Genomic DNA, 24,791 nt, shown 5'->3' on the forward strand with positions numbered 1-24,791 from the left:
ACTGCCTCAAGTCAAAACATGAGGTGAGCAAACAAAACCAAAACCCCACCACACATGTTATTTCTTCCAACCTGCCTGGCCAACTGACTTTTTCCAACACGGACTTGCTAGCACTTTGTTACAATAGAGGCAGATCCCAGCATTTTTATGGTAGCCCAGATTTCACCACTATACTTATAAGGTGCTCCAAAACTTCCAGAAAATTGAAATTCTAAAATACATTGCCCCAAAGTGGAGTCTTTGCTTCAGCAAACAATCTGTTGTGTGTTTCGACCATGAAAAACATTGGAGATTTCAATAAAATGTCTAACATTTTGGAATTAAAAGTCTTGCCATCAAATAGCTCATGAAATGGATCATTTTGTAACCCAAATACTGTACTTCTAAAATGTTTCTTATTCACTGCATCTGCTTTTTTACTGAAGAAAAAAGCTACACGGAAAAAAATCTCAATTCAAACAATAAATTTTCAGGGGAAAGAGAACAGCAATAAATTCTCCACTTAGTTTCTTTTCAATAAATATCTTAATCCGCTCTGGAAACTAATCGTTTCCATAATGCTCAGCTCAGAACTTAGTTGGAAGTTCATTACTTGCTTTGCCACACACTAACAAGCAATGCTTTAAGTGAATCATTTTAACTCTCCTACATAAGCCTCAACTCACTACTCTTATTAAAACAGAACAAAACAAATCCAAATGGGCACGAATAAAATAACACAATAAACTTACTTTGCACTTATCTTAATTCTTCTGGCTTATAATAATTTGCTAGAAAAGAGCTATACAGATGTTTAGGTTGCTTCTATCAAGCAGGTGTGCATCGCGACCCACTGCCTGACTATGCAGTAGCTCTCTCTGGAGCCAGAGCTGCTCCAGCCATGCAATGTGTCTTTCTAGCAGGTTGAAGTAGCCCATGCTGAGCTTCTTCAGGGATGCTCCTTGCTGTCTCTGTACCGAGCTTCCTCCCCAGTGGCTGAATACAGCAGCCACAAGACCTGATTATCGTATCCTGTGCAAGGATGCACTGATGCAATGGCACACCGACATGATGATGCTACTTCATTGTGTCAAGGCTGATGGTGGTAAGAAGTTGGGATGGGAAGGTGGCAGCACAGTGCAGCTGGCTGTTTGGTTCACTCACAAGGAACAGTCCCCAATCCTGTGCCCCCAAACATGGCAGAAGCAAACAACTTGCAGGCAGCCTGCCTCACCTCCCACCCCAGCCTGTGCCCTCAGCAGCCTCAGAAGTCCTCATACTGCTCCTCGTCCAGCTCTGAGTAATTTCTGCCTCATTCACACCAAGTGCAGCCACTGTCCTAAATCCCAGACCCCAGGGTTCCTGTCCACGTAGCTCAGGCCTGACCAGCCATAGGACGTGCAAAACATGGACATTGTGCTTGCATTCTCCAGTGGGTTTTGCTGCACAGAGAGGGTTGGTTATGATTTCTGCTGGGCCTGAAAGACTGCTCAGAGGTCCCTTTAACAATTTGTGTGCTTCTCTTTAATGGCAAGACTTGCCTGCCAGCAGCCATTAGTTCTCTTCAGCGTCATAAACAGTGTCGAATTCAGCTTACACCACGTCTGAATTTGGCATAGGCACTAGTTTTTCTGCAAGTACATGGCTGTTTTCAACTCCAGTCAGCACTGGTTTGAAGTTATTACTGTCTGGTGGTTGGGGTTTTTTTGGTGGTGTATGCATCCTAAATGAGCTTTGTGGTCTCCCCACTTCAAAAGCCTCTCTGCTCTCAACCCTTTTTACTGGCTGTCCTCTAGCAAGACCAAAGTCTGAAGGGTATAAACTATCTCAGTAGCTTCCCAGGTCTGTGCAGCATGCAGGGAAGCAGCCTGAGGGACAGTCATCAGCTGCTGGAGAGGAGGTTTAGGGAAGTCAGGCAAAGAGACAATGCAGGGCCATACCAAGGCACATTGCAACCCAGTCCCCAACCTCTCCTCCATTCAAATCAGACCCAAATACAGTGCACACTGCAAATTCAAGCTGCTTAAAGCAGGTTTCACCCTCTCCGTTTTCCAGTTTGCTCTGGTGCCAGGCATCTCCCAGGTAAGGAGAAGCAGCACTGGCAGCCAGTTGGCCATCACAGAGACCCCTCAGCAGGGAATCAAGCACAGGTGCTTCACCAAAGGGAGTAGCCACTTCCACCAAGACCAGTTGGCTTCCCCTCAATATAAGCAAGCCCATGCTGAAGGCAGGCTGGTGCTGGGATTGTGGAGCTTTGTAGGTACTGCACTGGGAAGAGGGTGGTTGTATTTATTAATTCTTCTGAACTAGATTTTTATTCACCTGGTGGCTTTCAGCTGTTCTTTCTGTGTATAGTTTTGCTAAAGGGACTGTGGGTCCTTTGACGAGCCTTGAAGGAATTTTGTGTGTGAAAGTGGGAAGCAGAGAGAAAGGAAAAATATGTTATAGTATTGTAACACTTCCTTCTAGTATTTAATATCCTGACAAAATTAATCTTTCTAAAAAAATAATCTTGAAGTGCTTCACTCAAGGGGGAGATATTTGCTGTGTTATAAAAGTGTCAACATTTCACTTACAAATTGGTCATTCTTTTGGCAGTGACTTTTAACAGAAAATTCCCCTTGGGGCTATCATGCCTCTCTGTTGGTTTTTCTTCCCCTTTAAAAAAAACAAAAACAAGCAACTTAAAAAGCAAGCACAATTTACTGGGTCTGGTGACTGGATAACTATTGTACTTCAGGCTTTAAGTGGTGGGGCTGAGGCCAGGAGATGAAAGGAGATCAAGAAGGGAGAGAACTGAGTCTTCTCCAGAAGCAAGGTGGATGCTCGTAGGTCAAAGCTTGAAGTGCTGCCATGGTCCCTGCAGCCAAACAATCATCTTACCAGAAGTTTCTGCTTTTCTGCTGTTTATAACTCTGATCTTACTAAGATGTACTCATAAACAGGAGCATTTATACAGTTGGGGGGAAATGTCACAGCCTAATGCTTGAAGTCATTTCTCTGTGCTTCTTGCTCTGATTTAATGCACTATGCCTTCCGCTCCTGATCACTTTCTTTCACTTCTCTCTCCTTTTCATTTCCATGTCCCTCTACATGACCATTTATTTCTCCTCTGTTGTAAAACAGCCCTGATAACAGGTATTAAATGCCTGTCTTGTCTCGGTTTCTTCTCACTCGTTGTGTGCAGATGCTGGTGTTGGAGCCTACCAGCTGGCTGGGGTTTCTCTGGGGATCTCTCTCCTACCTCACCAGTATGTAGCACAGCTGTGCTAGGACTTGTCAGTCACTTCAGTTATTCTTTTGCAACCTTGTTGTGCCCTGGGACAAAAGAGTGGCGACAACAGGAGTAAGGGGGTGGGCAACACTCCACAGAAAATGAGAGTTTATTCATTCTGATCTGAACGATCTCTGGCTGATTGTAGGTTCTCAGGAAGAGGGGAGAATCTCCATTTAAAATGCAGTGGAAACCCCAATCTCTGTTTTTGCCACATGTTCCCTAAGCTAAGGATACTGATGTTCCTCTTCCTCTTCCCCAGTATATCTTTATTATGGGAAAATAATGGATGGAAAAAATTACTTGGACATAATAAGATGACTGATCACTGGCTTGTGTAAAACCTCTCCATGTCCTCAGACACTTTACCAAAGAGCAAGCACCAGGGACTGGCTTGAGAACCTGTGGTGGGATGCCAAGGGATGCTCTGAAAGCACCTGGCACAGCTCCTCTGTTCACGTGTGCCAGGGCATGCACAGAGCTCAAAAGGAGCCAGGGGCTCATGGTGTCCCCAGGATTTTAAGTTGTTATACTGCTCAATAACCACTTAAGGGTGCAACATTAACTTGCAATTACAGCTGGTGCTGCATTAATCGTGTTAGTCTCATTACTACTAGGTATACTTTTTGCTAATGCTTCGTTGACGGTAGTTTGTGGAAAGAAAAATGAACCCTTGTTAGCTGATGCCTAAACCGGGGTGCAGCCAGGCCAGCTCTGCCTTTCTCTCTCAGCTATGCGCACTCCCAGGTTCCTGGTCAGCATCCAATCCAGATAAGAAATTACTGAAAATTGTTACTGTTAGCTGGCTATTCTGTGACCTGCAGGAAAAGAGTGAAATGACCTCGGGACTAGTCTTAGCACACAGCCGTCTGCCCACAAACCATGGCAGGCGAAGAGCCTTGGTACACAGACAGGGGCTGGCAAGACAACTATTTTCCTGGCAGCTGCTCCCTGCAAATGGGAGGGGAGGCAAAAGCTGATCTGCAGCAGCTCACCTCACTGCCTGCTGTGCTTGGGCTGCAACAAGATCTTCATGAGGTGTTCATGTAGAAGTGCATTGTTATAAACTGAAACCAACTATTGGCTGTTCTCTGCGGGAGGATCTGTAGTAAAGCTGGTGTTTGCTGGTAATACCGTGTGGTGGTAGGAACAGGAGAAATCCCTCTTCCATTGGACTCTCACCTCTTAATGTGCTCTGAGGCAGGAATCTGCTGGAGACCGCTGAGGTGCTGGGGGGGCTCTGCCACAACCACCTGCCCTGCAAGAAGGTGCAGTAATGCCATCCTGCCATGGAGATGCTGCAGGGCACGCTCGTGCCTGTTTCCTAGAGCTTCTTGTGGTGCTTGAGTCTTCAAGTGAGATGCATACCCTTTTCCTCCAAAATTACTTTTTTGTAATAACATGAAGAAATTTGGAAGGAGCATAACCTTGGAGCTGGACATGATGCTGTCACCTCTCATGGGTTACCTTATTTAAACACTACAGTGCAATAATGCATGGTTCATTGCAAGGAAGTATTTTTACCATGTACTGGGCTTTATGTGCTTTGGGTAACAAGAAAAGCTTTAGCCTGAGCAACTCAAAATGCCAAAGAATGTGGTTGAAAATTGAAGGGTTCTTTCAGCCAAGGGAGAGAAGCATCTAATCCTGGCACTCTCCTGCAACTTGTTTCTGCTTCATTAGACGTGACTGTGATCTGTGAAATTCTGCTCAGAAAAATGGGAACCCCTTGGCAGATGTAGATAGATGTAGATTTACAGAAGTACAGTTGGTAGCTGCATAATCACAAGCCTGTGCCTCCTGGCGCCCTTGGCTTGCTGCAGCTTTTTCTTTTTTTTTTTCTTAATTCTCAGAATTCCTCAGTGTATTTCTTCTGCCTGAATCTGACTCTGGGACAGTCCTGTACTTAGGGCTGGGTTTGTGTCTTCCTGGGGAGCTGGTGTTTCCATGTGAAGTACTGAATTTCTAGTTATACATCTAAAGAGAAATTAGTTGCTCGCAGAGACATTGCCCATCCCTGCTGCAAGTGTTTCAGGTAGCATTTTAGGCAGTCATTCAGGCTCCCTGGAAGCTCCCACAGCAGCCCTTAGTGGACAGCAGCTAACTCAGACAATGAAAGTCCCTCTGTCATGTGGAGGTTGCTACTCCATGGAGGGGAATCACCTGGCTGAGAAAGCAGATCTAGTGTTACTCTTGCTGCTTAGAGCTGCCTCTCATGGTCAGAGGGCTTCCATCTCCACATTTTTGCTCTGGTACTGTTTCGTATAAATAGTGTCCTAGGTGTGAGCTTTTATAGTCAGAAATATTCTCAGCTTGGTCCAAGGAGTATTCAGGTGACTGGAGTTGAAGAGAACAGGAGCAAGTCAGGCTGGCTGAAGGTACCTGCTGTCTCTGCAACTGTCAAAGAAACTACTTTGCATCCTTCCTGATGCTTTCTTAAAAGGGCAGAATGATTCTGGTGTAGCCTCTTTAGCAGCTTGATATGAAAATCTGCAAGTGACTTGTGGTCACCATGGCTGGGGAAAGAAGTTCCACTGTCACAGAATCATGGAACAGTTTGGGTTGGAAGGGACCTTCAAAGGTCATCTAGTCCAACTCCCCTGCAATGAGCAGGGACATCTCCAACTAGATCAGGTTGCTCAGAGCCCTGTCCAGCCTGGCCTTGAATGTCTCCAGGGATGGGGCATCTAACACCTTTCTGGGAAACCCCTTCCAGTGTCTCACCACCCTCATTGTAAAACATTTCTCCCTCATGTCTAACTTGTCTCCCCTCTACTGGTTTAAAACCATTACCCCTTGTCCTGTCAAAACACGTCCTTCTACAAAGTCTGTCTCCATCTTTCTTATAAGCCACTTTTAAGTACTGAAAGGCTGCAATAAGGTGTCCCAGAGCCGCCTTTTCTCCAGGCTGAACAACCCCAACTCTCTCAGCCTGTCCTCATAGCAGCAGTGTTCCAGCTGTCTAATCATTTTCATGTCCCTCCTCTGGCCCCTCTCCAACAGGTCCATGTCTTTCCTGTACTGAGGGCTCCAGAGCTGGATGCATGACTCCAGGTGGGGTCTGACCAGAGCATAGTAAAGGGGCAGAATCACCTCCCTCGACCTGCTGGCCACACTCCTTTTGATGTAGCCCAAGATATGACTGGCCTTCTGGGCAGCAAGTGCATGTTGCTGGCTCATGTCCAATCTCTCATCCACCAGTATCCTCAAGTCCTTCTCCACAGAGCTGCTCTCAATCCCTTCATCCTCCAGCCTGTACTGATATTGGGGATTGCCCTGACCCATGTGCAGGACCTTGCACTTGGCCTTGTTGAACCTCATGAGGCTCACATCTTGTGTTTCTGAAACAGGCATACATCCTTTTCCCTGCACCCTCTCTCCTCTCAAGTGTTTGGAATGCTCTTGACTGCCTTGGTTTTTTTTCAAAGTAAATTGTACGTTCCTGCTCTCTCTGTATTCAGTTTCTACTGAAACACAAGCTGACAGCATTAAGGTAACTTGTGATGCTGACTAAGCTCTTTTTTTCCTCTAATATTAACGTTACTTAAGTGAAAACTGGTCGCAGCTGATTTCCTGCCAATATAGTTACAGTTGATGCCGCTTTAATGTTACTGTGATCTGATTAACCTAGAAACGATGCTGGGAGTCACTTGACTGAGAGTTAAATATTGCTTTTGCAAATATGAAAATTATCAGTGCTCCTGTGGAAGGAAAACAAACACCCTGCCAAGCAGTAGTAAAACTCTCTAAACAATTACACTCTGCCATAATGGAACACTTGTGCAGATAAATTCAGCAGTCTTGACTTTTCTAAATTGCTTGGAAAAAAATCGCATGCTGATATTTTAGAATCTGCTGTTATGTGAGAATCTGCACGGGTTTACGCCTGACTGAATTTTTGGAGGTCATCTGTGAGGATGAAGCCCCTAAACCCCCAGTGAGGAAGGGTACCATGTCACCCCCTACCCCACCAGCCTTGCTGCCAAGTGTAGCAGATCACTTAACACCCAGGTCATCTCACAGCTCCCACTCCTACCTGTGGGGCTGTTGAAGAGCCATACAGGGAAAAACCTTTGCAAGCAATTTATTAAGCACTTGAATTCCCAGAGCCTTACAAAGGGCATGTTTATTGAAGTAACTTTGATTAAGGAATGAATGTGAAGTACAGTAACCACTGCTCTTGCTTTCAGGTTCCTAAATTCTACTTGCTGTTAGAGCCTGCATTTTCCTTTTTTTTTTTTCTCTTCTCTCTTCAAATTGAACCATATATGTGGAATACTCTTGTAGATATGGATTACAGAGCACCCCCTGCAATTACTGAATTTGGGACTGCTGAGTGATCATTCTCCTGAAAACATCTACCTTCCCAGTACTAGTGCAGCAGAGAGATTACACATGCAGTCCCTGAAAAGTAGGTCAATTTTAACAACCCTTTCTGTTTTGTGTTCACTCAGCATATTCTATAGGCCAGCCCGTTTTGCTCCATTTGACTAGTAACATTCACTAGGGCTATTTAAGGGAAGTAACAGCCTCTGGTGTAGTTTTTCATGCCATCATCACTGTGTTTTGTTTCACAGAAATCTGTCTTGCCTCTGGCTCACCTCCACTGAAGCAGGTCTTCAGCATGAACCCAAAGTAATGGACAATGCTCAGGAGACTCTGACAGCAGTTTCTAAGGAGCAATTAATGTTTGCTTATTGCTTTTAGATAAAGTGCGTGTACATACAGCTGAAGTTAGAGTAGGTCAGAGTGGGACATTATTGCTTATGTGTGGATGTTAAGTGGCAACACTGTCCTCAGAAATGCAGCTCCACTGAATAAAGGCACCCCAAACTAACTTGAGAGGAGCTGTCAGGACAAACAGCCCCCTGATACCCACTCCTTCCTTGCTGCTCCTTATTTCCTTCTGTGCACAAAATCTGGTTCAGGAGAACTGCCTCTCTGCTGTATCACTCATTACTCCCCTTTCCCATCCCCTCAGGCAGAAGTTACCTTGGGCAGTTCCACCAAACACATGCATCTTACAGCCCTGAAGTAATTTATAAATAGATTTTTATTTATAAAGTCGATTTACATAAAATATGATACTCTTTTAAAAACTGCATATATACAACTTAAGAAATCCTAGCAAGTGCATACAAAAATGCCTTCAATACATTTAAAAAAAACCACAAAAACAAACTTCAGTTTTCAGGGAAGTGGACCTTCACACCAGGCAAACTCAGACACCACATTAAGACAATATAACTGTACAGTCTTTTACTAAAGTGTTTGGAGAGAAAAAAAACACAACACCTTTTTATCTAAACTGTGTATGTTCCCAAAACATTCTAGCTGGCAGTGTTCAAGAACAAGAGAATAGGACTTGCTAAAAATAGACCCATCTCCTCACCCCTTTTATCTAAGGTTTCTTGTACAAAAATAAGTCTTCATACACCAGTGTTCCCCTAGGCAGTTCAAGTTACACATAAAATAGAATCTGACATGATAAAAAATTCCCTCCTCCGCCAGAAACAAGGAAGCATCAAGTGGTTTTGTGTGGTTTTTTGTTTTGTTTTTTCACCCCTCCAAAGCAACATCAGAAAGCAGCCGTGAGGTGAAGCGGGGTCGCTCGGGCCTCCTGTCCGTCGCAGCAGCCGGAGGGCAGGTGGAGCCGCTGCCCCGGCGCAGGTAGCGCGGAGCCCCGCCAGCCACTGACACCATTGCACTTTCCACAGCCTGGAGACGAGACGCGAAAGCAGCCAGCGGGTCCCGCCGGGGTCGGGGGCGAGTGTTTTGGGGGATGCTGGCTGCTGCAGAGAGCGAGGGCGCTGAGGTACTGCGGGCTGAGCGCGGCTGCGGAGAGATTTGCAAAGAACCCCGATGGGTACGTGTCCCGCTCCCCCGAGTGCCGGGGGATGGGGGAAGCAGCACCCCCTCTCCTCCCCTCCGGCTCCCCCCTCACCTCCCGCCGGGTCAGTAGCTCCCGAGCCAGCTGGTGAAGTCCAGCAGCTCCCGCTCCTCGGGGCTGAGTGCCGCGTCGTAGCCGCTCTCCTCAGAGGAGCAAGGCGAGCCGGGCACGGAGGAGCCGAAGGAAGGCGAAGCGGAGGAGTAGCCGCCGCTGCCGCCTCCTTCAGCGACGGCCGCCCGCCCGCGGCCGTCGGGGAAAGCGGCGGCGGCGTCGTGCTCGTCGAGGAGCCGCTGCAAGGCGCGGATGTACTCGACGGCGGAGCGGAGCGTCTCCACTTTGCTCATCTTCTTGCTAGCGGCACCGTGGGGGACATGCTGGCGGAGGGCGGCAAAGCCCAGGTTGACCAGCCGCACGCGGTTGCGCTCCCGCTCGTTCCGACGGGCGACGGCGGCCGCCGCCGCCCCGGTGCCCGGGAGAGCGGCGAAGGCCAGGCGGCGCTTGCAGCGCAGCAGCTCGGGGGAGGCGGGCCGCCGGCGGCCGCGGGGGGCGGCGGAGGGTAGCGGCGGCAGGGCCCCGCCGTTCATCGCCGGTTGGCCACGGTGGCAGCTGGCGGAAAGCGCGCAAAAAAAAAATAATATTTAAACTTAAAAAACACCTCAAGCAAACAAAACCACTAAACTAAATGCAAAGGGAGTGGGAGGCAAATGGGGGTGGGCAGCGCGGGAATGTTTATTCCCGCCGCCGCTCCGCGCCTCTGCGGCCGCCTCCGCCGCACGGCCCTTATCAACACGCCGCCGCTCGCGAGCCCCCGCCGGCCGCACGCGCCGCGCACGCCGCGCCACGCGCGCCCGCCGCCGCCGCGCCCCCCGCCCGCCCTCCCCCGCGCGCGCCCCCGCCCCCGCGCGCGCCCGGCGCGTGGCGCCGCCAACCCCGGCAAACCCCCCCTCCCCTGCCCTCGGCCGCCCCGCCCGCGGGAGGGTGCGCTCCCCTCCCTTCTGCTGCAACTTCTTCCTTTGGTCACCGCTTCTTCTCTTAGATTTTTAATACTTTATTTTAATTTATTTTTTCATTATTATTCCCGGGAGGGCCTCCTCTCTCGCCCCGCCTCCCACCCCCCCGCAGAGCGGCGCGGGCACGCACAAGCAGCGGGGCCAGTCGTGACCCCGGTGCGATGCTAGTCCCGAATCGTGTTCCTCCGTATGTGCCATTTCTTCCCCCTCCAGCCCGGGCACCTCGCTGGTGGCAGTGCCGGGGAAGGCAGCGGTGGCCTCGGGAGTGCGGCTTCCCCCGTCGGACTTTCCCCGCGGAGAGGCGAGGGGAACCGGCCCTGCTATTAACCAGCGGCTTTGGAGCCGTGCGGGCAGTGGTCTGCCGGTTGGCGTTTGTTTTGCAACGTGAAGGGATATACCGGGACTCTGCTTTGTTACATGTACAAAAAAAAAAAATAAGACTAATAAAAATTTATAGCAATTGCATGAGTCATCTTACAAAGGCCATTCTTTGCAGGCCAGCTCTTCAAGCTTAAATGAGAGTTCCAAGGATAAAGGCATGGAGAGGAGAAGAAAAATGCAAAGCTTTTGTGGCCAGGGTTTGCACCAGAGCTTCCCTGTCCCATGGCAAGCACTCCCCCCTGGTTGCCTGTCACAGCTCCCGGCAGAGGAGCAGCAGGGTGAGGTGCTTCCAGGTAGCGGATTTTGATGGGGAAGACAGAGGAGCTGCTTCGTAATATCCTGGGACCTTGTGATGAGAAATAACTTGCATGGTGGTGTGCTCAATAAGCAGAGCAGATCGGGGGCTGCTACATGCACCCACTGCTGAGGTGTGGCTGTCCACTCTGGGCTTCAGCATGGCTTGCATGATGTGTTGTTCTGGGAGTTTTGCTCCTGCCCAGCATTTAAAGAAAGACTAACCCAAAACAGTGTGATGCTAAAACACCTCTGACAGACCCTTTCACTGTCTTTGGTGGGGTCAGCTTTCTGCCCTTTCTGCCTTGTCCCCTGTGTCAGCCACCAAGCTGGTGCTCATGTGGCCTATCGGTGTGACCATCTGCAGCAGCTGTTAATTAGAGAATGCTAATTGCCTTCTACAGGGTTTCCCTCTATCCAGAGGTGCGCAGAAAGGAAAATTCAAGGCAGTCACTTACAGGGCTTCGTTTTTTTTGGCAGAGAACATAACCCCATCCCAGAAGGATGCCCAAGGCTGGTGTCTCTGGCAGCAACTTGGTGGCAGGGACGTATGCATGCCCACGGCAGAGCCATCACCACACAGGTAGTTGCCAGCGAGGCTCTGCAGCATGATTCAGGTATCAAAGTAAGTATCTGTATCCCCCTGGCTGCCTTGAACTGCTCTTGTGCTGTTCCTAGGATGTAACTAAGCCTGTGCGGGGTATTTAGGGAGCAGCAAGGCTCCGTTCAGTTGGAAGATAAATATTTTTCCTGGGGATCAGTTGCAATGGCAGTGGGTTACAGGAGCTATACCCCCTGCAGCATCACAGGCAGCCTTGTTGAAATCCCTGAAAGCAACAGGAAGGAGCCTGCGAGTGCTTTGTGTGTTTGGAAGTCCCACCCAAGCACTCATCAGGCTTAGCACCCAAATTCAGTGCATTTTGAGATGTTCTTGGCCATGCCATAGACCTGGTGAGAAAACCATGAATAGCCATGTGGCTCCTCTGAAGAGTTTGATCCACGAGGAGCAGCCCATGGCACACAGCACAGGTGGGAACGTTTTACCTTGTGGGCTCCTGGGAAGTGCAGGGGAACTGCTTGCATGTGTAAATGTGCTTGTGTGTGTGAGCAGCCAGAGGATTGCTTGCTCAGCTCAAGCCACATAGCATTGGCACTTGTCTCCAGCATCTGCAAAGCTGGCTTGGCTAGTGCAGGGGGTTTACCTCGTGCTCTCTAGCAGTAGTGGCTTAGGCAGAAAGGGCGTTACTGCAGTGGAGCAAAATCAATATTCTTTTATTACCCTGTCTTTAATTTCTGATGCAAGGTTTTCTTGCTGGAAAGTGGAAGCTTCTGTCTTCAAAGCTGTTCAAGAGAAAACCTTCTGTATTGAAGAGCCACACTTCAGGGTAATAACTGGATTTTTTTCATATGAAAATAACTACAGGGATTTTTTCCATTAGTAATGCACCATTCAAACACCAGTAAATCCAGTCTCAGGGGAAGAGCATGAAGCCTCCAGTCCCAGTGTTTTCGTGCTCAGCTCAGGGACGAACTTGACTTGTCCAAATTTGCATCAGGGCTGCTGACGGCAATGTGTGTTTCCAGCCAGATGTGGCTTTTTGCTCTGGGCCTCTGCACAGCATAAAGCAACTGCTTTCTTCACAACACACATGCTTTTCCAGTAGTCTGAAGGTAGGTACATCTCATACCCTGAGAAATGTAATCTTACTTGAAATCTGTTTATAAAGTTAATGACTATGTAAGATCCAGTAGAACAAGACATCATTAAATGCTGTCTGTGTTCACAATCAACTTCCTGATTGTAATCTGGGGAGAGAGAGCATCCAGCTATGTGCTGCCCGACCCCAGAGGGTGGAGAGAAGGAATTCTTCTCTCCTGGCACAGGTAAGGCAAAAGTGAGAGTTGCATGGTTGGTGTGGACACCTTGCAGCCTTGCATGTCTTCGGCCAGCAAGGTGCAAAGTGGGCAAACTCTGCTTGGAAAGAGGGTAATTCTGTGGAGAAGGGCCTCCAAGCTCTGATGCTATGTGTTATTTCTTGCGTCTGCCAAAGGTGAGGGCAATATGCTGCCACCTGAGTTGGCACTTGTGTTGGTGGGAATGTGGCAGACAAGGTGCTGGGTCGGTCCCGCTGTGACCTGTGCATTACAGGCAGCTGACATGAGCTCCTGGGGTTTTTTGCCAAAACTTGGCTGGACCTCAGTGGGAAGTAGTAGAGGTCCCGTTGTGATAAGGCTCAAGAGAGCAAATACCAGAAATTAACGTCAAGCGTTGGTCAAGCAGTCCCATTCACTCTGGTGAGCAGGTGAATCCCTGCTTACCAGGATGGCTTCTGCTCACACTGGTTTTGCTGGGAGTGCCAGACTTGCGTCTCTAGGTCTACCACCAGCACAGCTGGCTCCTGGGCAGTTATGGTTTGCAATTAGATACCATGTGGGAAAGAAAAATTAATTTAGTTTAAGTAGGGAGGGTGTGCTTTACAGCTTTGAGTACAGTTGTTTCACTTTTGCGAGAGAAATACATTCGTTTGAGTTTATTCTTTGAAGGCAATTTCCTGTCTTTCTTGGGCTTGATGAACTTTTTATAGTAACTCTTCTGACTTTTTTTTTTGCTCATCTACAATGAATTTCAAAATGCTTGAGAATCACTGGAGGATTTCTGAGACATACTTCAGAAATAATAATAAATAAAAAAGTCCTTTGGAGATTTTATGATTTCTCTCTGGTTTTGTTTCTTCCAAGGCGGCCTCCAGCCAGCCTTGTTTCCATGCACAGTGCAGTTGTATGGTGCATCTGAAGCTTGGCAAAGCCCAGCACCTCCCCCTTTTCTCCTCTCCTTCCTTTCTTGAAAAGAGACAGGCCCGGGTTTAAAAGTTGATTTTTAGCTTTGATTGTGTGTATATGCTATATGAATACTAAGCAGCCCTTACAATGAATCCTTGTGATGCATCCGGGAAGGCAGACATCGGCTGTGAGGTCTCCCTGGCTTCCCGTCATTCATACAGCTTCAGTGCAGTTTGATACGGGTATATTTTATTTACGAGCAAGCTTTAGGGTGAATACAGCTGTGTCACGGGCAGTAGTAGAGGGACTAAATGGGCTGAGCCAGCGTCACTTGTAAATCTGCCACATTTTGAGCTATTTTCTACCATGGAGGAGAGGTATTTTCCCTAATGGTGGTATGGGCTGGCAAAGGAGGAGGCTCCTGAGAGGCAGCAGGGACCTGCCTGGACAATGGGTGCAGTTTTGCCTCCTGGGGCAAACTTCTCTCCCCAGCCTCCAGCCCATCCTTTCGTGGGAGCATGAGTAGCAGCACCCAAAGCCCACAGGGAGGTTTCTCATACCTGCTGCCCAGCTGGAGTTCAAGCATCTGGGGCTGGGGTGCTGCAGTTGCATCGTTGGTGGCTGCACCAATGGAGCAAGAACCAGAAAAGTGGACAGCAAGAAAGCACTAGTGTGAATTCAGCCTCTTCTCCTCCATTTATATTTGGTCTCCTAAGTTCACCCCGTGCAGCATTAAAACCTCAAATACCCCAGGTCTTCAAGGATGGCCATCTGACAGTGTCGGCAGCATTTCCCTCCAGCTCAGAAAAGGGTTGGAGGTTTTTAGCTCTGCAAAAAAATATGATCTGGCTTTGTTCCCTTTTTTAATTTAATCCTTTCCTTCTGGACAAGGTGGCAGGTCTTTCTGACACCCACGCAGCTGGGGCTAGAGGAAGAGGGCACCTGGGTTCCCTGGGGTGTTTTCAGCCTTGCTACCCGCTTTCTGTGCTCCAACTCATAACCAAAGATAAGGGAGGAAGCTGCAGATGGGAGCTGTGGTCACTTGTGGTTTTTGCACCACTTTTGGGAGTGATAAGTTGTGCTCTTGCAAAAGGGACCAACTGATAAAATCCAGCAGGGTGGGCAAGAGGCTGAGTCTTGCCAGAAAAGCCACGCTGCCATCCAGCCTACACACCAGCCACCAGGATGGTTCCTCCAGATGCCTCCAGCCCTGCCTCTTGTCCCACTGGCATGGGGCTGGGGTGACACCATGCTTCTCGACAGGGCTCCCTGGGCAGAGAGCTGCCAAGGCAGGCGTGTGCCAATGACAGGGCACCCAGAGGCAATTTAATCCTGGAGAAAGGGAAGTGTTGTAGAGACCCCCTTTTGATGGCCACAGGTGAGATGAGCACATGTGCTCCCCCAGCAGTCACTTCAGTGGTGCTTTTGCATGAGCCAAATGTGCCTCCTTCAGGCAGGCCCAGCCTTGTAATGCCCCAGGTCTACTAGTGCTCCTACTATTGACTTTCATTTGCAGGGAGGGAGGAACTAGTCTTGCTCTTTATTATTTTTTGATGATAGAAATTCACATATGTTCTGCTCCAAACAAAAATTTTTCAAGCTGTACCTCTATGGGATAAAGAATAAGATGAAGGAAAAAGAAACAGCTGAAAATGCCTCCACCCCCAAATCCAGCGCAGCACCAGAGCAGGTAGTTGAGGGAGTAGGCACAAAGGCAGAGCACCAGGCGCTGGAGATGGGAGAAGCATCTGAAGCATCAGAGGACATGGACAAACCACCCAAGAACAGGCATTCACAACCAAACCAGAGAAAACACTTGTTTAAACCCATGTGTTTAAAGTTACAGACCTGCTCTGAGAGCTTGGTGAGGCAGTGAAGGTGCCTGTTTTTATGGTTCAAGACAAAAGGAGGTAGAGCATCTTTTGTGGAGAGACTAGGGAGCACTTCCAAGGGATGTAGATGGTGATTTTTTTGACCTTTCAGGTGGTTCTGCACTGAGCTGCAAGGCTCCTGCAACAGTCAGAGGAGACCTTTGGGTAACGGAGAAGGGAACTGCCCATTTATTCTCTTCAGAAAGCCCACTTAAGACATCCAGGCCTTCGGGAAGGGTTTCTGTTGGTCTGTGGGGACCTCTAGTGTGAGATCTGGCTTTGCACAGGTCTCCGGTAGCGAGCGTTTAGGGTTGGGGAAGGAAACCGGGGTCTAGGGGAAAGTAAAACTGGGCTGCATGGTTTTTCCCATGTCCCTTCCAGTGGAACAAGCTCCAGGTGTGCCCACCGTGTGCACCATGCTGGGCCTTCACTTCCAGCTCGTCACTACTCTTGGTCGGGTTTCTGTAGCTGGTTTTATACACAAAGCTGTGCTTCATACCTTCTTGCCACCCAGATTTAACCTGTAACTCCACCTGTGGACCAAACCTGCTGCCTTTATACCCATGCACTCTTGGTGGTCATTCCCCTTGAAAATGCGAGTGACAACACAACTGTCTGTCCCCTAGTGCCAGAAGAAAGGACGGGTGCTAACATCTCTGTGTTTGGACATAGTCCTGACTCCACCACAGTGTTTTATAAGGCATTTTCCCCACCTGGCACATGGCAGTGACCACGTGGACATGGTCATCTTGCAGCTGTGCTCCTGTCCCCTGGGAGTCTGTGCTACTGCAGATGGTGTCTGGTTCCTGCTCCTGGACATGGATGGCTGGCTATCAGCTGCCTCCCCAGCCTGCTGGCCTCTCTCTGTAGTCCTCTCCTCACTGCTCCCCTTTCCTGCTGTCCATCTGCTGGTCTTTCTCAGGTTGTTCCCAGCTGGTGGCTGGAGTAGGAAGCTCTCTGTGTGCACATGGATACATCGGTGTCTCCTACTGGGCATCAGGGAGCACCACCAGGGCAGGAACCCGTAAGCTATGGGGAACACCTCTTTTTGGAAACAGCAGCTGTGGCAGCTCTCATTGGTGTCTCAAGAGGTTGCAAACAAGATGTTTTGCAAGAAAGCTTGCAAGAAGGCTAGTGATGTAGTCAGAAAATCATGACATACTTTTTCCTGTGCAACTCACTTTCTGTTGCTTCTATTTGCTCTACAAAATGCATGTTCCTTTTTTCACCCCACTCCTCTTTCTTCTCTGTTATTTTCCTGTAGCTACAGTTAATGATGTGGGATGATTCTCCCTTTTTACCCCCTTTCTTTGCCACCTGGGGGGAGTGCAGCTATTTTCCGTTATTCTGTTTCACCTCTTTTCCACCAGTCTAGCTCCAAAATTAGGGATGATGAAGGCACTCAATCATTCAATCTCCCTTTAGACAGATTGTTCTTGAGGCTTCTTTGCAATTTACTTTAGGGAAATATGTATCTGGCAGCTGGTTTTGAAAACCAGGAGTCACCTGAGTCTTCTGCAGCTGTGGGCTGATGGAGTCTTCACTGCTGGCATAGGGGAAAAGAAAGAGTCAAAATGTCCGTGGATAGCATGGACCTCCTGAGCAGGGGGTATGTTTACATATAGCCATTTTCCTGAATAAAATACTACCAAAGGGATTTTTTTCCCTCATCTGCAAATAAAAGTTTTAATAGAGTGTCCCCAAAGGTTATTGCCATGTAATAGTTTTTAAATGGGGAAGGAAGACTGTTATGCAGATCTGTTTGAGGGTTTTGATGTCTTCTTTAAACAACAGGTTCTTTTTTCTAAATAACTTTTTCCTAAACCTTTCCCCAATACACTATTTATGCAGATTTAAAAAAAAAATATAGCTAGTGACAATGGTCATTAAACAAAACTATATCCCAGTAAAAGCAAAAAACAAGGTATTTTGATACTGAACCTTGACTGAACAGTTTCAAAAGCATTTTTAAGGAGCTTTGCTCCAAACTCCATGAAAGGCTGTTTTTCTCTATGCCTCTCCTCCTTTCTCAGTTTTCTGCGTGTTGGAGCTGATGGCAGCTCACAGGGAGCGCAGGCAGAGGCAGCTGTTCTGAGGAGGATTTAACAATCAGGCAGGAGGAGGTGCATTGGCACGTGGTGGGGACTACACTTCCCGAGAGGCCCCGCTGTGGCCATGCCTCCCTTTGGTGGAAACCCAGGCTTTATCAAGAGCTGGAGGGACCAACTGACGGCTCTCACTGGGGACAAGCAGCCATGGGGCCGAGGTGTGGGATGAGGACCACCAAGTGCCAGCTGCTGGCAACCAGCCTCTGTGTCATGGTGAGCAGGTGGGTTTGGGGGGATCTCTGCAGAATTGGGGTGAACTGTTGTCTTTCCCACACCCTCTCGGAGAGGGCCAGTTTTTCCCACGTTCTGTTTTTTGCGGGTGGAGGGCGAGCAAAGCCAACTGCCTGAGTTATCGTTGCACCCTGGGTGGTTATCGCCGGCCGCCAGCATTGCCCCCCCTCCACTGATAGACTTCTGGTTTCTCAGGGCTGTCACGCCACTGCAGCTCTTTCACAACCCGGCAGCTGTCTCGAAGCAGAAAGGAAAGGTTGCTACTGGCAGAATGAGTGGTTTTCAGAAAAAAAAATGTTACTTGCTTCTGTCTCCTTGGAGCAAAAGAGGGAGGATGGAGCTGCTGCAGTCACACTTGTTGCTGGGAGAGTGGTCAACTGCAGGTGGAATCAGTGAGGATACTAAGTGTGTATGTTGATGGAAGTGTATTCGTGAGACCTGTGGATCCACACTGCAAAGTGAAAGTGATTCTAGGGATCCTTTTCAGCAGCTCTTGAAGCAAATTGAAGGGAAGCTTCTTGACATCTGCTGTCAGAGCTGATGGGAAGTGGTGGAATCCTGGGAATGCTCCTCCTGGACATTTTCAAGTTTTATGTGCTTGTTGCTTTTGCACTTCCTCAATACGTGAGAGCTTAAAGTAATAATAATAATAATCTGTATTTAGTTCAAAGATAAATGGTGGCTTGGAAAGAGTATCATTAAAAAGTAATGCCTTATTTTTGGCCACATGGAATTTATAGTTTGTCCAAATTTCAACATTTCAGGACCACTGGCTGTAGTGGTCTTCCAAATAGCAGAATATGTCATTTTGAGAAAATTAAAGCAGGATTGCTACCAAAGGTGTTCAGAGGAGATGCTAAGGCACAGCTGCTGTGGATGTCAAGAATCACATTTTTGCTGTTGGGAGGATTTTAGACTGGTGTTTCTTGGCTATCTGAGTTCACTGGTGTCGCACTTAGCGTTTTGCTGAGTGTGGATTGAGATACACAGTAATGCACAGAATGAGAGATCAGTAGGTGCCACAAATTATGTTATTTATAAACAGAAAATTCTATTGGTTTGGATGCATTTAGTCTCTGAAACTATAACTCTCCAGCAACAGCTGTTAGTCTGCTGTAGAAGAAAATGTGGGGGTTATGTTGACACTGGGCTGTCATATTTGATGCAGGGATAGCTGCCTTGTGTTTCCATATTGTAAAGGCACAAAATTATGAAACCTTATCTTAGGAGCTAGGAGCTAGCCTCACATCTTGTATTTTCCAGGTTCATTACAGTATAGTTGTAGCTATTTTTAACTGTCCTGCTGTTGGTGCCTCTGTCCCAGCTCTGCCACTGGTCATGCCACAGGGAGCCCTGCCCCAGAGCCAGGTGCCATCAGAAATGCTCCCTCTCCATCACCTGGACTTGCTCTTGGCAATATAGAGGGTAACGTGCTGCTAGTCACCCTGTGCCTTAGGCATACCAGTGCTCTCAGGGATGGGACAGAAACACGGACAGCCCAGTGCATGCTGCAGAGACAGAAATAAACACAGATTACTTAGAGTAGTGCAAGACTCAGCTCTTTGCACTCTACATTAGGAAATACAGCCAACAGCAGGCAATGGGACTAGCATTGCAAATATCAAAGCAGAGAACATCATCCCCGACTGAAACCACTGTTGAAGCTGTCGTCCCTCAGAACTGCACGTACATACTCTGTAGAGTGGGGTAGGACAGCACAGGTGTGGGTTTTCTTCATGTGGTTGGAATTTCATCCACAGACACTGGCCAAGAGACCATGGGCTGCATGGTGTCACATGCACACATTATGCAAGGGAGAAATAGAGCTTTAGTATGTTTAAGTGTCTGGGGTTTGTCCTTTTACGTAAATTTAGGGGTACATACAGTGGGCTTCAAATGATCAGGCTGTCCGCATCTGTGTGGGGCTTGGGAGTATCCATCTACACGTCAAAGCTTTGTGTGCGCTCAGCAGGAGCTGCTGCCTTGTCAATCCCTTCCCAATAACTGTATTTTCCAGCTGCTGGGGTTGTCCATTGCCACGCTGAGCACAGTCACCCACTACGGACTCCATTTCACCCTCATCAGCAATATCTCCCTGGAGAGCAACTCCTACAGGTTCATCCACTACGCAGGTACGTTGCAGTCACATCTCAGTGAGACCTTCAGCGAACCCAGGAGCTGCAAAGTTCCCCAGAGCAGTCAAAGGAAGTGCAAAAGCATCACAAAGGATGCGTCAGGGCTAACACAGTCCCACAGACACTTTTTCCTGTATCATACCTGCTCACCTGGCACTGAAGGATGCTGTGGGAGCACAGGGCATGCAGGTGCTTCTGTGTTCACTCCTGTCCCTCTGTTCACTGTCTCCCCATCTTTTCCTGGTGCTGCATTGAAGGCTCAGCAGAACCTCAAAGTTGAACCTAAAGGTGCGATAGGACTGGAAGGGCCCTGGGAGCACAGGGAGAGCGACTGTTATAGGAGTTGAAGCAGAGCATGGAAAATTGAGGCTGGGAGGAGAAAAGCACAGAAACACCTATTTTTGGAGGAAATGTGGGGGTTTTCCCCTACACAAGGGAGAAATATAAACTGAATCTTGGGTACAAGTTTAGAGCGAAGAGATAAGAACAACCCAGATGCTAAAATATTCTACTTGCCTCTGCTGCTTCTTCCAAGATATAGTCTGGGCTTAAACATGCTCATACCCTCTCTAGATCCTGGTTCTCAATTTCAGTTTAACAAGGCAGGTGTAAAGACTACATTAGCCCAAAGCTGAAGTGCAGCTCTTGTCCTTTCCTACGCACATCAGGGATTATATAGATTGGCACTTAACCCAGTCTTGCAAGCTCTCCCAGTCACCCGTCTCCAGCAATGCTTCCACTTGCTTTGCTTGCAAGTGTTAACTCTGCACGGTTAGCCCTGAGTGAGGGCTGCAAAGCCCTTTGCAGTGGCTGTGGCCCCTGAGCCCTGCCCTGGGGAACCGGCTCTGACCCTGCCTTAGCCAGAAGGAAACTGGAGGGCGAGTGTTGCACCAGATTAGGGGCACACAAAGTCCTGATAGGGGCCATGGGACAGCTGCTGCGTGTCAGCACCCCTCATTTGGGAGGATCCTTATCTGAGTGCCAAAACGATTGACAGCTTGTGGTCTGTTGGGTGGGCCGTCACCCTTTTAGGGTGCTCAGCTGGAGCTGTGTGAACCACTCAGAGGTTTACAGCCCTGCCAGACAAGAAAGTATATACATATGGGGGGTAAATTATATTATATTATTTTGAGTTCTGCAACCTGGTCCTCTTGGACCAGCTCCCCAAATTGCACTTTTTGGCCCCTCTCTGGGCGAAAGTATCAGACCAGGCCTCTGTTAGCCCTGAAGTCTTGGTTTCTGACCACAGCTCCCATGTCCAACTTCCTTCCAGCTTTCTACTTTGGCATCTGCCTCAGCATGACCTTGATCCTCGCAGCCCTGCTGAGCTCTGCTGCCACGGTGCGGGAATCACAATGCCTCACTGCCATGGTGCGTATCTGGAGGGACTGCCTGGGAGGGGCTTTTTGTAACCTTGGGCTGATACCCTTGAAATGTGGTGCTGGGGCCTGGTTTGCCTTCTGTCCAGGAGTATGCACGCCTGGGGAAGGACATCTTGTTGCTGAACGCTGTGCTGCAAAGGGGCATTTTTGTAACAGGCATGACTCTGCAGATCTGCTACAGCTGAGGATGGCATCCTTCTGTGCCTTGCTTCTTTCGCCAGGGAGCTGTGTATGCAGCTTTCGGAGTAGGGTCAAAGGGAGGTGCTTATCTGCCAAAGAGATAGCAGCGATGATGATTCCTAGCATATTTTTTCTCACCAAGCCAACACATGGTTTGTGTGGGGAAACCTTAGTGCAATTTTGAGTCCCACATTGTTCCTCTGACTTGTGACAGCAGAGTTAGCCCCCATCATCCCTCTTCAATGCAAACATCCACTGCAGTGGTGGTGCAGGACATACAAAGCACGGCAGCAGGCACTGGGGCTTGGAGCTGGACCCTCTGTTTCATCCCCAAAAAGAAGGTGGAAGGGTACCACAAGAGGTGCTACCTTTCTTCTCTCTGTCATCCACAGTTAAGTGTGCTTTTGGGCTTGCCAGCATTGGTAAAGAGGACTGTGAGCTCTGCTCCATTTAAAACCACAGCCTGCACATAAGGCTCAGTCTGAAGTGAGCAGCTTCCAGCCTCAGGACTGGAAGGATGAGTGGAAAATGCTGCTCACCGCATGTTTGCCTGTGTTGTGTGAAGGGCAGTAGTTAACAGGTAGGTTGCTGTGCATGAAGCTGTGCTTAATACGAAATCATTGCATTGCTGTCATACATAAACTAGCTTTCAAGAGATATACCTAATCTTTGTAATAGGGGAAAATGATACTGATGGTGGAACTGAGAAAGCAGACACCTTTAAAACTTAGTGTAAGCAGCTACTGAACTTAATGTTTCCACCTTCTCGATACACAGTCTTCCTTTCTGGGATGCTCAAAGCAGCCTTAGTGACATGTTTCCCATGCATACTGCTAGCAGAGTACGCATAGTTCCCCTCTCTTTTGCTGAAGTATTCTTTAATGTGTGCCTGCAATTATCACACCTGAAACAACAGATGGGTATGTACAGACTAGAGGAGATTGTCAAGGCTGCCTGAAAACAAGCTCCTCTGTGGTGTTTATTAGGTCGCCTTACTCTGTGTACAGCATGGTCAGTGAGATGCCACTAGGTAAAAGAGATTATTTAAATTATAGCTGTTTCCTGAAGGGATAGTTGAAGAAAAACATATCCTGTGCAGTCCAGCATTGCTGTCCTCCTCTGAGAGCCATCTGATGATGCTCTCCTTTCCTCTTGCTGTAGAAGCGAGGACAAGCAGGTCCTTTCCTTCAGCCCCCCCATAGACTCCCCCAGTAGGTCCTTTCCTTCAGCCTCCCATAGACTCCCCTAGCCTGGCTGGTTTGGTGTAGCAGCCAGGCTCTGGCTACCAAAGAAACCCTTCACTGGCAGAAACCCCGAACTAGCCATCTACTTTTCTCTGTGGCTCCTAGGGCATCCTGTTCACTTTGCTTTAACATTCACAGCTTGGGACCTCTGGGGGAGGTGGCCGTCTTCATTTTGCGTCTCTGGTGTTACCATTGCACTAAACACACGATACCATTTCCTTGTGGGAAGAGGAGGAAGGGTGCAAGGTGTTTACCGCGTGGTCGTGGCAATGAGACATCCAGGCCACTCCGCTCTCGGCAGGGGAAAACGGGATGCCGCTTGGTTGCCTTGAAGCTTCGTTTCCACCGCCTCCGGCAGCGCGGGAGGGCGTGTGGAGGTGCAGGGCAGGGTGCAAGGGGTTGCAGGATGCGAGGGGAGAGGGGCAGCTCGCACCCGAGCGAGGGGCCGCTTCCGCGGGACCGGCCGGCACGACTGATCCTCCGCCGCTGGAGGGAGATGTGCGCCCGCCGAGCTCCCCGCTCCCGTCCCGCCGAGCTCCCTGCTCCCGGGCCCGCCGGGCCGAAGCACACGGCACCGGGAGATGCAGGGCAAATGCCCTGGGTAAGGGAGCATCCAGCATCGCCATTGCAGGGGGTGCGGGGGTAGTATGTCCCCAAGCCTTCAGAAATTAACGGGGGGCCCTGGGAAATACCCAAGAGCTGGTCACCAGCAATCTTATTCTCTGGTCCTCCTTGTTCAAGCAGCTCATCAGCATCTTAAATCACCTAGGGAAGCTTTGCTTATTCCTCCAAATTGTCCCCCCTGTTCTAACTATCAGTACCTTACAGCAAGGGCCAGCCCGTTGCTTGTTTTCCCAACAGTTCCTTCCCGAAACTCTCATGTAATCTCTGATCTGCAAGCAAGCAAAGCAGGCAGGGAGACCCAGCCCCTGATGGCTGCGGTGAGGTGTCATCACAGGCCCCTGTGGGTCTCTGGAACTTGGTGTTGCGTCCTGTCCTGCTGATCCCCACTGGGCTGCAGCTGGCAGAAGTGTTCAGCCCCCCCAGCTTGTATGGGTTTTTTATGCCTGTTATTAGAGAGGATTTTTCACCTTCTTCTGCTATTGATTTTAAAGAACTTCTCCTCCCCTGCAGAGCATGTGTCTTGTTTAGAAGACCATTTAATTCACTCTTTAATCAAAGAGGAAAGACACCAGAGCATTGGTGCCTGACATCTGTGGCTGTATAGGAAACCAAGCCACGCTTGAGGGATGTAGCTAATCCACCACAATGCCACTTGGTAAACCAGCTGCCCTGGGGAAATGCTCGCGAGGATGCAGACAGGCTTAGAGGAGCATTGCCCTGATCAATGAGCTGTTGAGTGGATTCCACCTCCTTTTTGTGCCTCAGTTTCCCAACTAACTTTTTTTTTTCTTGTCTACGTAAATTACAAGCGTTCACCTTGCCTGTGTATCTGGAGGTTTGTGTGCATACAGAGGAGGGGCCCCAGTCTTGACAGGCCTTACTGATGCTGTTCTAATGATGGTGATGGGTGCACAGTGGTTAGAAACCAGAACAGGTCAAATTGGTTGAAGCATACATATCTCAGGAGTTCATATTGTAGCTGTGTTAGCAGCATCACCACACCAGATAGGTGCCACTGTGCATCCACTGACACTTGCTAGGAAGCTGTTTTCTAGAGACTAACTGAGAACTTAAGGATTAAAAAAAAAAAAAAGAAGTAGTTTTGAAATCTTGGACTATTATCCCCAAAGCTCCTCCTACACAGGGAGAGTAGTGGCAGGTTTATTGACTGTCCTTCAGTTCTGGCAAGCCCTGTTTTTGGTGATCCGTGGTCCATCCTGCATTCAGTCCTGAATGTAAACATCCTGCAGCTCTCATGGCCCCTGAAGGCCATGTTGCTACTGAAGGGGAGGAGAAGGAAAGAAAACTGCAGTTTTTCTAGTACTGCTTAAACAAAGGAAAGACGCTGGCTTCAGTGAGGTTTAAGGCATCCTGTGCTGATATCTGGTCAGATGGATTGAGGAGAGT

At 48.7% G+C, this 24,791-nt stretch overlaps 2 protein-coding genes across 3 annotated transcripts in view; one reads left to right on the top strand and one right to left on the bottom strand.

Annotated features, from left to right (window-relative positions):
- Nucleotides 1-8,288: 8,288 nt before the first annotated feature.
- On the bottom strand, nt 8,289-10,011 carry ASCL2 (achaete-scute family bHLH transcription factor 2). Its single transcript, XM_065065187.1, has 2 exons — nt 9,198-10,011; nt 8,289-9,088 (listed from the first exon to the last, which is right to left on the bottom strand). Exon 1 carries the CDS (start codon nt 9,725-9,727, stop codon nt 9,209-9,211), a length of 519 nt encoding a protein of 172 aa, XP_064921259.1. The 5' UTR covers nt 9,728-10,011; the 3' UTR covers nt 8,289-9,088; nt 9,198-9,208.
- A 6,859-nt stretch (nt 10,012-16,870) lies between these two features.
- TSPAN32 (tetraspanin 32) overlaps nt 16,871-24,791 on the top strand; it is a 37,522-nt gene continuing 29,601 nt past the window's right edge. The window contains exons 1-3 of one of the 2 annotated variants that reach the window (XM_005499245.4): nt 16,871-17,801; nt 19,837-19,951; nt 21,228-21,325. In XM_005499245.4, coding sequence (XP_005499302.2) covers nt 17,736-17,801; nt 19,837-19,951; nt 21,228-21,325 — 279 coding nt within the window. In that variant the 5' untranslated portion in view covers nt 16,871-17,735. The remainder of the gene's footprint in view (nt 17,802-19,836; nt 19,952-21,227; nt 21,326-24,791) is intronic. The other variant, XM_065065186.1, reaches the window with a different exon arrangement.

This window comes from Columba livia, chromosome 5 (assembly GCF_036013475.1).
Source record: "Columba livia isolate bColLiv1 breed racing homer chromosome 5, bColLiv1.pat.W.v2, whole genome shotgun sequence".
In the NCBI taxonomy this organism is placed as follows: domain Eukaryota; kingdom Metazoa; phylum Chordata; class Aves; order Columbiformes; family Columbidae; genus Columba; species Columba livia.